Below are 15,945 nucleotides of genomic sequence, written 5' to 3' on the forward strand. Positions count from 1 at the left end.
GTAATACAATTTATTGAAATATTGTCTTCATTCTGAATACTTATTTCAAGTAATTCCACTTTACTGAATAAGAAAAAAACTTGGGAATCTAAATCATATCCAAGTGTCCTTGAAGACAAGGCCATAAAACAATTCATGATTCTAAACTTTATGGAATAGAAATCTTGCTTCTAGTTAAAATTAATGAAGGATGGAATCAATAACATGCCTGACTAGAGAACAATGTATACAGCTCTAAATATACTTTTTCAAAATAATTTTAGTAACGATAATTTTGGTAAGTAGCATATTAAATATCTCTTTCCTGCAGGGTTGCTTTGTTGGATTTGATCTGGCTCATGCTGTTGGGAACGTAGATCTTCATTTGCATGACTGGGGAGTAGATTTTGCCTGCTGGTGCTCCTACAAGGTAAAATGAATTCATTGTTCGAGATTTTCTGTGATCTCATTTATGTGATGGGTCACCAAACAGGTAAAATGAAAAGAGCTGAGCTGTTGATCAAAGCTTGGGCTGAATGTTGTGGCTGCTGGTTCAAAGAAAGAGATGGACGCTGGCTTTAGTAGTGGTTTTGTTATAAGAAGTTAGAAAAGATACTAGTGGTAATTTTTTGTTTGACCTGTAAAGTCTTGTGTGTATTAGTGGGTGGATGCTAGTGGTGGCTGAACATCTGCTGTGATATTCATACTGATCTGTGGTCACAGTATTAAAGGCTCTCCTCTTACTTACCACTTGGGAAAAATCTTGTAGTTATGCGATTTTCATAAATGACCTCTAAATATGAAAACATCTTTGTCTAAACACAATTTTAGATCATATAATAAGGTATCTTTTAGTTTTCTTCAATTTATTTTGAGATTAAGAAACAATAGGCACAGTTAGGTGAATTGTTTGGCATATACATATCGTGATATTGCTTCAGCCTTTTTTCTTCTAGACTTCAAATATCATATGTAAACCACGAATATTTTCAGAACTAATCTGCAAAAATGCATCTGCTTATACCTACATTAACACTTTGAGACAGATGTTAAGATCTCCAGTTAGAAAAAATGAGAAATATTGAAATTTGTCTGTTTTATAGAGCAGGGTGAGGGAAGAAAAGCTCTGTTACAGATAATGAGCACACAAAAAATGCTTACGTGATGATTTTTTCTTTACAGTATTTAAATTCTGGAGCAGGAGGCCTAGCTGCTGCCTACATTCATGAGAAGCATTCCCAGAGTATTAAACCAGCGTAAGTTTATTTCTAAACACATTCAAAAGGGGCTGTGAAAGTACATAGCAGTCTCAGTCACAGACTAGTTATATGTATGCATGTATATACATATGTTTATATGGACAGATGCAGAAGAAATTCCTTGCTTCAAAGAAAACTCGGACTAATGTTTGTTGCTGAGTTATTGCCTTAATGAAAAGGGTAGTGCAAGTTTAAATAACTTGGTTATCTGATTTTTGTTAGCTCAGAAGGGTTATTTTATGCTAACTTTGCTATATTTTGAAATTGTTAATGTATGTGCTCACATCTTAAATAATTTCCTCCTTGAAGTCTACTATCTGTTCTAAACTAAGTATAATCATAAAAGAGAATGCTTATAATATTAAAAATAAGTAACCCAAATCATGCCTGTGAGACTGTTTAATGTAAAGAGAATGCTTAACATCTTCCTTTAAAAATGGATTTTTTTAAAATCATTGAAGTCTCTGATGGTGAACAAAATCAAAGACAATTTCAGCTCTGTCTAATAGCTCTTTAATACTGGCATGTTTTCATTAAAATTATATCTACCAGTAAAGCTAGGAAGCATTACGTGGAGATCTGTGTTCTCAAAGACTTTATAATCCATGAAAAGCTGTGCTGAGAACTGAGGTTAGCTGCATTAAAAAACAACTACCTGTTATTTAGGACGTTATATGTCTGTGCTCGATGTATATTAAGAACAGTAGGATTAGTACTTTTAATGCATTGACAAATGTAAACACATTCTGGCTGTAATCTTTGGAGAAATTGCTGGCACTTGCTTTTATTTTAGCTTGAGGAAGGCAAACTAAATCAGGTTTCAGAGAGAAATAATATTATAATAAGCAGCTTCACTGCACTATTTGCTGGTTTCAGACTGTCTAGACTCCCAGGAGATAACAGAATAACGCTGATAAGTTCTTCTCAGTCACCCATAACAGAAAACTCATTAGGATGACATATGACCTGCTGTGAGCCGATTCGATCCTCACATATTCCAAATACCTGGATATTTCTTCTGGAAAGGTATCTGCTGCTTCCCCCTTAGGTGCAGGAGTTGGTCTCATGGCCAAACCTCTGGGCCATGGCTGTGGGGAGCAGGGAAGATGCTGGGCAGTGTGGAAAAAAGAGGGCCAGCCAGAAATCACAGAATAGCAATAGGAGGAATGAAAAAAAAAATCAAGGACTTAGAGTATTTCTTTCCCCTTGATGAAATTTTGAAACTTCAGTGAGGGCACTAGCTTGGTATTGTAGGTAAGGGCTTAAATTAGTTTTTCCTGAACTTGCTTCTTCATACATAGTCATTAACTTGTGTATTGGATCTGGATGCTGAATGTCTTAAATACAAATGCCTGTATGAAATAGTTTTGTTTTTCTCCAGCCTGGGACCCAATTAAGAATATATTTTCAAACTCCCTGCATAGACCCTTTGCATTATTGAATCATAGCTATTTCATATTTTCTGAGATTTGATAATCACTCATCAAATTGTTTGTAGTTAATATGCCCTGTTTGCATGGCTTTTCTTTCTTTTCCACATCAACCAGCCATTTCAGGTCTCCAGATAAGACAGTGAGACAAAGGAGAATTTGTCTATGTCAAAGTATTCAATTTTATAGCTGATTTAAATGCAGAGCAATTTGCTATATGTTGTACAATCAAATAGAGTGGAATTTAACTGCTCTGGAAGTTGCAGCATTTATGTTGTATCTGAAAAAACGTCTTTGGCTGTCATCTGAATCAAGGATGACACCCAGTGGCCAGACAACTTCATTTAAAAACAGGAGCACCAAACACCGTTTCTTTGCATCCCAGCCCACACATAAGCAGCTAATTAAATTCCAGTCTGGTTGATAGCCTTTTGTCATATAAACCACCTGAAATATTGTTTTTAACTCATGATCAGTATTATGCAAGTCACTTTACCCACCTGTATAGATTTCCTTAATTTGTTTCATCCTTCATATTTTCTGCAAGTTATTGACTGGGTAGTTATTTTTATATTGGATTAATATATTGTATTTTAATATAAAAATGTATGTTCTGACCATAATTCAGAGAGGCAAACCTGCAACGTTTGCCAAGTGCCTTTTCCTATTACTTTGCTGGGGCAAAAAGGACTTAGGTACTTATTGAAAACTAAACAGCTTAATCCAAATTTTTTATTTAACAGCCTCAAGCCCGGCTACTGCCTTTCATCAAAGACACTTGGGCTTGTTTTTTTTTTTAAGTTCTCTGATTTCCATAAGTGTATTTTTTTTTCTCATGTCAAGTCTTGCTAATGTGAATATTGTAAGCAAATGGGTGTTTGTGCTTAAACTATGCCCAGTTTTAGAAATGGGGTGCCCTCCAGCTTCTCTCCACAGGTGCTGCTCCATCCAGAGCCAGCTCCCTGGACTACAAAACACTTTTCTGCTTTTTTTTTCTAATGCACCTGGAGCTGTGCATAGAGATATTAACTTATTAGCCTTATCACCAGCAACTAGGACCGTGCCAGAACTGGTCTGTGCTTTGAGTCTATAGACTGAGGTTGTGGCAGCCCCTGTGTTTTGTAGCTCTGAAACAAGCAACCCCAAACCAGTGTTATGCAGCCATACCATGTGTCACGTCCCAACAGACAAAAATCAGCATGGATTCCACTTCAATGTATTCATGCACAAGCTTCCCACAAGCTCGTTTGAAACCAGCAATTCACCGGTTAGGAAAAACCATTTGTGCCCAAGAGTAAGCTTTGATCGTTAGGACTGAAGGCCAGAAGATGGAGGCTATGGACAGCACAGGCTCTTCTGCTCTCCTCTGTGTCACTGCAAACATTTTCCTGCGCTCTGGCTTAGCTTAGCTTAGGTATGGTCCTCTAATTCACTGCAAGGGCCATGGGTCTAAAAGTTACATGTTGTAACCATCCTAATTAATATCTGTACCTGAATGTGCTGAGCAGTCCTTCACTAGTCCGCTATCTTTCTTTCCACAGCAGTAAAACTGAATCAATCTGACATATAGGGGTCCCATATATCCCTATTCTCTCATGATCTCAGCTCCTCTGAGGTATATTTTAATATTCGAATAGCTCTTTTTAATACCTGTTCTATATATGACAGTGCAATATATTCTTGACTAATTATGCTAGAGCAATTTTTCACTTGGAGGAGACCTGGACAGAGCAGAGCTATGAAACACTACTGACACACTTTGGCCAGTGGCTGCAGATTGATCCTGAGCCACCAAATTTCCGTGTAAATTCAGCTGGGTTGCAGAGGGGAGACTTCCAAGAGACAGCGCTAAGGTGACAGAATAATAGTGATAATCAGCTTGAGTCACGTTTTGGGTTCAAGAACAATTATTTTTTTCTGCTGCTCAATTTCTTCATTTGTATATATATATGTATATATATATATACATGTATATATATATGTATATATATATATATATATATAAAAGATAAAACTTGCTAAGTAAGTTACCTACAAAGAAATGTGAAAGTTGGTGAGGACCTGGGATAGATGTCACAGCAGAAGTCAGGTATTCGTAGCAGTGTATCTGCAGCTGTAAATGCACAGTGAGTTTAACCCTGCTGTCAGCTGGCATAAGGGATGGGAGGGGACAAACTCACAGAGTCCTGAGATAGGAGAAGAAAAAAGTCCTAGTTTAATCCCTGTAAGAAAAAGTAAGGCACAATTTTAAAAGATGAAAGGGAAATAAATGTATGTAAAGCAGTCAGGAGAATAATGGATAAGCCTTGGCAGAGGATTAAATGAAAGTTGTACATAGTCTAGTGTTTAAAGCAAAAGGATTTATAAAGACTTTAGCACAGACTAGAGCAGGTAGAGTTTAAAAATAAAAAGTTTTGATGTGAAGAAGTGCTGCGTGTGCAGGAAGCAGCTGATGTCCAAATAACATGTCGGCTTTTGCTATAAGATAAAAAAAAAAAATGTTATCAAAGAAGAAACAAAGGTAACTATTTCATAGTGGCTTTGAGGACAAGGTATCTTCAGACAAATTCTTCATACACAGAGGTGAGATGTCAATTTCTATTAGATCACACTTCTTTTGGACTTCATGGTCCCAATGAAAATACCAGAGCAAAAATGGCTTCTTTACTGAGACCTGCGTGTCTTTTTGGTACGTGAACTTTTGCACTGGTATGAGGAAAAAGAAGTAAAGCTGCTCTTGGTTAAAATATTCCTAGGTATTATAGACTGAGATGGGCCAATTCTCAGTGACCCTTGGAGTCTATCATATCTGACTATCTTAGCATTACTGAAAACTTTAACTGAACAGAGCACCCTGGCCTGGCTAAGAGGAGGATCTGGAGAAGCAATACTGAGACTTCTAGGAAGCTGCACACAATGCAGCAAAGTGGAAAGTCAGTGATCACAGAAGAAAGTGTACGCGCTGCTGTGTGCAGAAGGATTTGTCACTGGTCCCAGTGCACTCAAATTGTGGGGTAATGTATAGGCAAGCTATTCGTGGAGCGTAACACGTGTCCCTGGAGTGCATAAAGTATCCTGTATTAAGGTAGAAATGAACTGTTTCTTTGCCAGGGAGATGAGAGCAATTTAGCTCCTTGAGCTAATTTAGAAACCAAAAGTTAAAATCTCCCTTGGGAAAAGACTGTTTAGGAATAAAGGCATTGGCTAATTAGGCTTAATTGCATTGTCTTGGGACAAGTGATTTATTAGGCCAATCTAGACCCATGATGGGCCTGCAGGGGTGTGTTCTTGGATTCACCAACTGAATGGCAAATATCCAAGAGCATTTTTTAACTTTGGAATGAGTCTTTGGGACAAAAAGAGAGGTTAATGTTCATTCACATCTATTTCCATTTTCATCATTTCAGCTCTGTACGTCCTTTTATGTTGCTTTCATGATTGTCTCCTTGTTCTTTGTCAAGCATTTCTCTCTATCTTCCTTCAAATCCTCCCTTGTAATTAAGCTGCATCTTCAAGCAGCCTTGCTTCCTTTCTCATTATTCATAATCTTCTCATTCTCCTCCCTGAAGGTGTTCCATTATGTTGTGTCATCTTTGTCTTAGTTGGATTTTAAGATCCGTGAGAGAGGAGCTCTCCCCCTTGTAAATTCAAGGGACCATGTGCAAATAAATCTGCTGTATGTCAAGTCTGCATCACTTACAGCATAGCTGGAGTGCGTGTGAAAGTAATGTGCTGTTGTCATCCCCTTTGTCCTCCCATGCTGCACAATTTACTATAAGTTTTGAAAACTTAATCTTTACAATGGAGTATGTGGAAAATCAGATGTGGTTCTGGTTAAATTTCTCAACCATAGTAATTCTAACAAGTATGGTGATGGACTGGTATCTGCTCTTGATGCCTACTCTGTAGGCATCAAAACACTGAAATAAGCAAAGATAAACAGGCAAGTATAAGAACTTAGCTTCTGTGAGTCATATCTTCTCTCAAATAGTATTTATAGCATTGGTGGTTTTGGCTGCAGACATCTGCAGATAACTTGCAGACAGATTCGGGGATTTTATGTATATTTAAATCTTTGCCTGACAACTTGCTCTTTCGTTTGTCCAAAGCTCCAACAACAATATGAAAAAATGTATTTTCAAGCATTTTTCTCACAGCCTTTTTTTTTTTTTTTTTGGCTGAGGCTGGTCAGACTCTTGCAGGTCTTTATGGTATTCATTCTCCAGCAATAGTTTATATGATAGACCTCAGCCAATTCAAATTTCTTTTGCATCTCTCTTTCTGGACCATGCTGGCAGGACATAAACCACTCAGTCTGCTCTGCCATGGTCCCTTCCCACTCCTACCCTTGGAAGCGAGAGGGAAGTGGCTGCGTTCCTCAGACATGCGATTTCCCATCTGCAGCCTGAAGCTTTTCTCATCAGATGGTGTAAGACACAACTGCTCGAACACATGAAAGGAACCCAACACGCTTAGGCTGATGGAAAGGTGAATGTAGCCTAGGGGCAGCTCTTTACATCCCTGTTAGCTAGCAAGGAAAGGATCCCAGGGCTCTCCTTGGAGTCTCTACGGTTGCTGTGATTTCTTTCTCCTACTTCAAAGGACACGTGTTGTTAGCGGCTTGCTCTTTGTGCCTCGGTTCTCCACTTTGAGACAGGTAGTTTTGAAAGCATTCTTCTGCTGTGCCTTGATTTTAGCAGTAAGGGAAGGCAACGAGCTGGCTTCCTTCCTGCTGAATGAGCTTCCAGAGATGCAGTGCCTGAGTTGGCGTCACACACCTCTGACAAAATGGAAAGAAAACCTCCTTTGCATGCCTTGGATCACAGAAAGATCTCCCCTTTTATGCTGCTCTTAATCTGTGTGTTTCTGTACCCACCTCATGGAACCTTTCTCTCTTAGGGAGGAAAAGTTTATTTTCAGTAAAATCATCAAGTAAATTTTCTGTCACTTCTGGTAAAAGCTCTCTTCTGTGCAGAACTGTGCCGCTAATGCAACCTTGCATTTGGGATTTTCCCCTAGATGTTGACTCACTTTCAGTATTTGATTATTCTTCACTTTTTTTTTACTGTAGATTACCATTTGGTGTACTTGCTATGAAGCTTTCCTCCTAAGATTCTAATTTAAAGCTGTTCTCTACATGTGCCCTTTAAAATGAGATTTGCTATGTATGTGTTATTAGTCCACAGTAGGGAATTTGTTTCTAATTCTTCCTTACTGAACATGCTTCAAGATCATGGCATGTCCCACAGAATCGCTCTAAGCTGGAAGTACCAGCAATAGCCCTTAAACTTCTGTGCCATTAGTACTGTTACCTTTTTATTCACTTGTGTCCCCTGCAGTACATTTCTGTAGTTTTCAGTTGCTGATTCAGATGGGATCTCCTGTGCTGCATGTCCCCTAGAGCTACATGTGTCCCTCTCCTGGCTGAATTCCTCTCTGGCTTTAGCTGCAGCTCTCAGTGCATCTGCACAGCTCCTATAGTGATTCATATCACAGGTGGCACTTGAATCAAACCATAAGCATTTTTAAAGGTAATTGGAAGGTCGTTGCTGAGGTTAAGGAGATAATTCAGCCTCTTTATTTCCTGCAAAGTTGGTATTCTGTGTGTATGCTGGGGGGTGTTGTGTGTGGATGTATATCTATATTTTTTTCTTCATTTACCACTTGTGATTATTTGTTTCCATTTGTAGTGCTTCTGCTCCACATACTCCCTCCTTCTCCTGGCTGAAACTTCTCCCCAGGATGATGTTCTCCCCAGGGCATGTGTCTTCACATTTTTCCTTCCTCCTGGTCAATTCTATTTTATCTTCACTATGGCTGTAGGCAAGCTAGATCACTTCTTTTGCCTGCCCCCACCCACGATACCTTTCATAGCAAGTCCAGCAAAGCATGTTCACAGACTGTTGTCCTTTTCTCCTTGTTATCTCCATACACCTCCACTGAGCAAGGAGCTTCTTAGAGAGCTTCATGACACTTACTTGCCTTAAGCCATCATGCCTCTTATGTGAAACATATTTTCACAGCTGTTTGGTAAATTCTGGCTATCACACTCATTATTCCTCATTTGCCACTGAAATTGTTGGCAGGGCTTGCTGGCAGTGCTTGTCTGCATGGAAATAACAGGGCAGCTACAGCAACAGAGGTTCGGTAGGGGCTGTGAGACTCCACACAGAGACCTACACTCACTCAGGTGCCTGATGAGCAGTTTCTTGTGAGATTCTGGGGAGGGACAATATACATCCCTCTTCCCTTTCTCCTAGTTTGAGTCTGCGTGGCATCAAACCTGGGAGCTAATCACACCAGTGCAACTGTTTGAGGAACTTGTAGCTACTTTCTGTCCCATGGCATGAAAAAGTTCTTCAACGCAATGAATTATTTATCCATTTGTGTACAACTTATTGAGCAAAGATTTAATATGTCCCTTACCTAGTCCAGTTGTGAGATTTGGTCAGTGCGTGTTGGTGGTCAGTGCTCTTGATATGGTTTGTTTTTCACATAGAACAAGACCATGCCAGCGTCCTCCTCTGGTGGCCTCTCACCATCTTCTGCCATGAGAAGAGCTTGGGGACCCTGGGACCAATGTTGGACCTTGTGTCTTAGGGCCTGAAATAGGGGTGTTGTTTGTGCTGCTAAACTAAGGGATACTGCAGCTTTTTAAGGAAAAGTCACATTTCACTCATGTTCTGTGGTGGGTGAAATTTCAGCTTTCTGAGCAGAGACTCTAAACTCTGAAAGCTGCCCATTTCTGTTCTCCCGTAATTTCACGTCTTAGGCTTCAGCTCAATAAAATCAGTTTGAGTTCTTCTCTCCTTCAGTACCGTTTAGTGTCAGCAAATGTTTTGTAACACAATAACACTACTGCTGGGTTCTGTGACAATTCTGATGCTTAAAACTTTGAATTCAATTGGTTCCAGCCACTGACATACTTTTTTTTTTTTATTAAAACTCATCTAATGTGGTTTGCCTCTTTCAGGCAAAGAGCAGAGGTGATAATTCTTACATTTTTAGCTAATGTGGATTCTAGTATGACAAAGGTCTTGCATTACTATTGTGATTGCTATATTCAAAAATAACAAAGACCCAAGGAAGCACGTCTTCTCAAATCTTAAAATTTTTATATTGTAGTTCAGTCAGACACATGTATTATTCAGAAATCTATCTAGATACCTTCCCCTCAAAGATTCATTCAGGGGACTGAGGAGACTATAGTTCAGTAAATGTATCATAGTAATCAAAACCAGTGAAGTCTCCTTTAAGTCAGAATTCACATTTAAAAGTACTTCTAGGAAAGACTGTTGCTTTTGTTTCTTGTTTAATTTAATCTATCTGAAACAGCCTAGAAAAAAAATGAATTCTTAAAGAATATAATATGCTTTTTTATCACCATAATATAATTGGTAACTATTCAATACTTTATAAAAATCACTCAGAACTTTATTAATAATCTCTATGAGTAAATTGGCTCCCTGCTTGATTTTTAATTTCTGGTGCTAGGGAGAATATTTGATTTCCCTCTACTAAACGTGCTAACACACTGTTGGCTGTATTCCCCCTTTTCATATATCTGATATTCCACTAGTGCAAGTGATATATGAGCACTTTGTGGTAATAGTTGTTCATAAGCTGATTTAACAGTTCTTAATTCAACTTCATTAGCCTTAGAGGGGTTGTTTTTCTGTGAGATCTCTTCCCAGGATTTAATTTAGCCTGCAATTTTGTCTGCTGCTTGATCATACTTTTCTTTTGCCTGATCACGATGAATGAAGTTATCCCTCATCGCGAGCGCCCTAAGGTTTGGCGCGGAGCTGCGTGCGGCCTGGCCGGGCCCTGATCGGATTCGCAGCAGCGCAGCCATTTCTCTTCTGCACACCCCTGTTGCTGCACCTCATTTCCTGCTGTGAAAGTGAGCTCAGTCTCCTCCTGGTTTGACCTGCAGGGGTAATACAGAGGGAAGTGTTGAAATTGGTGTGTTCCCACTTGTGTCAAGTCTAAAAGGCTAACAAGGAAAAAATCAATTCAAGAAGAGCATGTGCACCTTCTGTCTTCAAATACCTATCAGCTGTAAATCACCTTGTGCTTGATTGACGAAACAGCCTAGGTTTTTCCACCCAAGAGTCTCTCTAATTGTGGCAATGGCAGCATTGAATTCCCCACCCTGAGAGCTGCCCAGTTACATTTGGAAAAAAAGGATGAGGAAAAACCTAAAGGATTTTGTAATTTCGGCCTTTGCACCTGCATTCTGAAGCATCATTATTTGGATTAGGAAACCTTTTTCATGATTTTGATCTAAAAAATCTGATGCTAGGCAGAAAGTGAATTTAACTTTTTTTTTTTTTAACAAGACAAGCCTCAAAACAGCGGGAAGGAGTTGTCCCCACTGTCAGTGGTACCAAAAATGCAAGCTATTTAACAGAAGAAAAATGTCACGCCATTAGCCTCTAATACAATCATTATTTTGGTCAATACAATCATTACTTTGGTCCTTTGTCAAAGTAAAAACCTCATTGATATTAAATATGAGAAGTTACTACTTTCACAGTAACAACTTTTCATAAGGATTTTTTTTTCCCCACTGAGTTCTAAGAGACTGGTCCATTAATAATGTATGGCATTGCTCACAAGTCACATATGCTTAATAGTTAGGAAACATTTGTAATGAGTTGAAAAGGGTAAGGGAAAGCATCAGGGTATGTGAAAGTCCGAAACTACAGAAGTCTGAGGCTAATAATTACCTGAGCTTCAAAAGCTTTTCAAATCCTAACAACAGGTCCTACTTAAAATTAACAAGCATTACACAGAATAGAATAATGAAAAAAGTCCAATCTTATCATTTGAGATAAAGAATATCTAAATAGATATAATGGGGTGGGGTGTGGGGGGAAGCTTTATAGCTTCTGGCAAGGTTTTCTGAAGGAGACAGAGTTAGGTTTCCAAATATTACTGGAGTCTAACAGGGGCTAGCTGCTAATTCCCCTAGTCCCCCATGCAGATCCTGGCCTCTGTATGTATACTGTGAAATACTCTCCCTTACTGCCAGTTTCACAGTGTATGAAGAATTTCAACTACACAGGAGGGTTAAAATCTCTGAATTCTGCATCTCTGTGATGAAACTGGGAGTCACTTTACAATTATTCTTCATTTTGATTAAATATACCTCTCAGCACCAAACCAAATATAAGTATTTTTCTCCCTTCCAGTGAGCTGTCAGCAGGAGAGCTCTGGGCCAAAGCAGGACCTTGCTGTGGTGCAAGTATTAAGGGCTTGGAGTGCAAGCAGGCAGTTTGGGGCAGGCTTTTTTAATAGGAGTTCACTTCAACAGCATGCAAGCCCTCATTTCAGGTGGTATAAATGTAGAAAAACATTGTCCTTCCATGTGAGTTTCAGTTTTTGTTTCAGCACATTTGTAACACATCATGTAGAAATCAGCAATGGAGATATTGATTTATTTTTTGTTCTTGGCATAAGAGCCAGTTAGATGACATGGATCAAGAAAAGTATTAACTCCTGAACTCAACAGAAACCTAAGACTGGAAACAACTTCTGAGCCTGAGAGGATAATTTGAGGAAAGGCTGGAAGGAGGGGAAAAAGAAAACGGTGGCATCAGCCATTACCTTCAACTCCCCTCTTCCCATCTGTATTTCAAAAAATCCAGTATAATATTCTCCAAGGAAATCTATTTCTCCATTCTTACACGATCCTCATTACTAAGTATGTGAAAACATGTTAACGAATATATTCTCACCACTCACCAGAGAGTTAGGGCAGTACTGAGCAGCATTTCTAGAGATGAGGGCTTGAGGCATGGAAAGACTAAATGACTCATCCGTGATCAGGCAAGTCTGTGATAGCAAAGAAAATTGAAACTCCTTCTCAAACTCCGGTCAGGGAGCCAAAAAGATGCTATGTAAAGCAATGAGCATTTTTTCTGTTTTCTTCAGGGGGGGATTCTTGCTGTTTATTCTGAATTTTGGCATTGAATCCAAAGAAACACAATGATGCTCATGTGCTTCCAACAAAATTAATGCAATGAAATTGAAACAAAATAAAAAAATGCTGTTAGAAAACTGCAATAAAATTAACGCAGACTAGAATGCAAAGACTGTGCCCCAGCTGTAGAGCCTAGGGATCGAGTCTGTGCTCAGAGTTTGTGGGAAGCAAGCTACTTGCAGACTTGCTAAATTTGCATTTGTGTCATCCAGTGCCTGAATCCCAGCCACGCAGCAGGCAGTCTCCTGGCAGCAGTGGTGGGGTCGTACCCTGTTGAAGTGTAGTGGGTCTGGGAGGGTAGGAGCGCAGATGCGGCCTTTGCTTCTCTCACCTGCTCCCAGTTTTCAAACAGTAGTTGCAACCTCCTGTTTTTTTCTGTCTCTGGTTTGACCTAGTCAGGCAAAACTTATAACTCATATATTTTAACATATATAATGTGTATGTGTGGCATACTTTGCTGCTCTCTTCTCTGTTACAAGTATTAGGTATTGTTTTTTTTTTTTCAGTGAGTGACCTACAAATATGTACTTGATGCTACTAGAAAGCCTATGTGAAATTTGTAAGGGAAGCTACAACCTAGTCGCCCATGTCACCCTCATCAGATTTTTATGCTGTCACTCAGAGAACGAACGGCAGTCTGCTGATGAGTTACCAGGGATCTTATCGGTCCACCTAGGGGAGGAAGATTTTGGGAATGAAGAAACTTTTCAATGGTAAACTTTGAAAAGACCTTTGTAAAGAAAAAGCTATCTAATAGATGCAAATATAGAAAAGAGCCAACAGGAGAATCACACAGTTAGGATAAATGTTGTGGAAGTCATGCTGGGAATTCACACTGTTTGTAAATCCGAGTGAAGTGGCTTTGCAGGGAGATACAAGAGTTTGTTTATATGAGCTTGGCTTCTGGTGTTTACTTCTGTCTGAATGCAGCAGCAGTAGGAGATACTACTGCTCAGGACCTCTGAGGCCTGTCTACCCTTTCTGTCCTTACTGCACTCTGCAGAGGAATGCACCTCGCTATCTGGAGCTAAACATTTGGTCAAGCTGGAGATTCCTATATATTCCTATTCCTATATACAGCATATTCAGGAATACTTTTGGTCTTTGGGAGTTGGCCATGGCATTTATTTTATTTTTTTCATGTGCTTTTTGAAACATGAAAGCTGGACAGAGCCGAACTCTGGATGTGGCACTTGTGGCATGGTACATCGTAATCTTCTCCTAGGTCATCACCACAACTGAGGCCAGATGTAGTTTGTTCCCAGCTTCAGGCTGGCCCCAGCCTGCAGGCTTTTTGTTTTTCATTTCCAATCTAATTCCAAAGATTACGTGAGTTGTTTATTTAGCACATTTTCTGCTAATGGAAACATAGGGGAGATGTGGGCAACCTCCATTCTCACACCACTCAGTAGTGTGCTTCTCGGTCTTGTGCTTGTATGGTCTTACAAGCCATAAGCACAGGCAGTGGATGTAGAAGGGATGTACTCTTCAGCCAGCCAATTGTCATGGATGTTTGGGACTGCAGAAAACTGAGTAATTGTTGGCTTTTTCATTGCTTTTCCTGCATGAAGTTGCCTTTGTAGACAGTGTGTGTCTGCCTCAGTTCTGTGTTGTTTATGAACTTTTCTTCTAACAATAAGAGCAGGGAAAAGTCTCATGAACTCCTTAATGCTGATTCTTACTGATAGATAGAACAGCGGCATGAAAGCTCAAACAATCCTTGCCAATACCCAGAAGCTTTTACAAAATAAAATGAGGAGTGAATGAAGAGCTTAGTTGCGGCACAGCAGCTGCACCAGCCGCTTTGCAGACTGTCCCCAAACTGCCTGTTTATGATTTAGCTTAATCCACAGTTTCATAAACTGGAATGGTTTGCTGGTATATGCTCCTAATATAGACATCATTGAAGTAACACAAATACAATTTCTAGATGGCATTGTCACCTGATTATGGAGAGAAAACAAACCGATCCATACCCAGTGAAGCCAGCTAGTGTGATATAAAGTACTACTAATTTCACACCGCATTCCTGTTGTTGCACTTCAGCATGCTTTCTCATGGACGTAAAATGACTTCTCTCACGATGTAATGACAGGATGCTTCCAGTGCATTGCCCTGGATTGTGCAAGTTGAGCTGCATTAATAGTATTTCCCTGTTTTCTGTGTCGCTACTCAAGAGTTTCTATTTCTTCTTGCTGAGAAGGGAAATGAGACCCATGGTGCTTCAGGCAGTAAATTATAAATGAGTAGCATGATCGTCTGTAACTTTGACACAAAGGTCAAAGGAATTTTTTTTTGTATTTTTTCTGTGTTCTTTAACTGGATCGTCTTTGATGTCTACACTGCACATACATCATGATCATTATATCCCACGCTCTTGCATCATTAATGGAACTACAAACGAGATGGCTCAAGTTATGAACAACTAGTGCTTCAGTCTAATGCGTATGGATATGAAGGAGGGAAATGAGCTAAGTAAAAATACTTATTGAAGAGATTGTTCCCTGGTGTAAATGCGCTTAAAGGGAGTAGGACTAAATGAGAGGGTACTGCTCCTTTCTGGAGTCATTTTCCAACACAGTAAGTCTTTGTTCATTGATTTGTAAAATAAGAGAACATTCTGGGGTAAAATAAGGAATTTGAAAAATCTTCCAGCAATATTTCGTTACATGCCTGCTTATTGCATGAAATTTAGCTAGTAACAGCTTGCTTTAAATTGTATGTTTTGCGTTTAAAAATGATTTCTGTGCGTAGACTGGAAAGCTGCAAAATTCCCTGGGAAAGTCTCAGTGCTTTCAAACGATGGAGACATGGGTTTTGTTTGTGGGCTAAAACAGAGCAATGTGTTACTTTATTTTAAAAGTTACTCTCTTACAGAAGTAGGCTTGTATAGGTATGCACGTTCCACAAAAACCCCACAACTCTTCTGGTGCTAACTTACTCTCCTTTTTGACATGCCAGCAGTGGGTTTCACATCCATTTTTGCTGCCAGATGGAGAGGTTAGCTGCAGAAGCACTTCAGGAGCACCTGGGTACCTGGGACAGGTGACCAGATGTCATCCTGGCACACACTGTGAGCCAGACACTGCTGGGACAGCCATTTCAATTGAAACTAGATAAGTGCTAAGTTTGGATACATCTACAAATAAAGGGCAGTGGCTGGTAAAACATTATTATAGTGGAATGATCGCAAAATTAGTCTCTTTTCCCCCCAGATGCACTAATTTTTAACACACTTCACAAAATAGGTTTTATTTGCAATGAAAATATTTTAACTCTGGAGTCCAGT

The 15,945-nt window shown here is 39.4% G+C and overlaps 1 protein-coding gene across 3 annotated transcripts in view; it reads left to right on the forward strand.

Annotated features, from left to right (window-relative positions):
- The window catches only part of KYNU (kynureninase), a 60,253-nt gene that overhangs the window by 34,931 nt on the left and 9,377 nt on the right, over positions 1–15,945 (forward strand). For all 3 annotated transcript variants that reach the window (XM_013189241.3, XM_013189242.3, XM_048062871.2), the window contains exons 9-10: positions 311–409; positions 1,162–1,235. In XM_013189241.3, coding sequence (XP_013044695.1) covers positions 311–409; positions 1,162–1,235 — 173 coding nt within the window. The remainder of the gene's footprint in view (positions 1–310; positions 410–1,161; positions 1,236–15,945) is intronic.

Source organism: Anser cygnoides, chromosome 6 (assembly GCF_040182565.1).
Source record: "Anser cygnoides isolate HZ-2024a breed goose chromosome 6, Taihu_goose_T2T_genome, whole genome shotgun sequence".
NCBI classification, from domain to species: domain Eukaryota; kingdom Metazoa; phylum Chordata; class Aves; order Anseriformes; family Anatidae; genus Anser; species Anser cygnoides.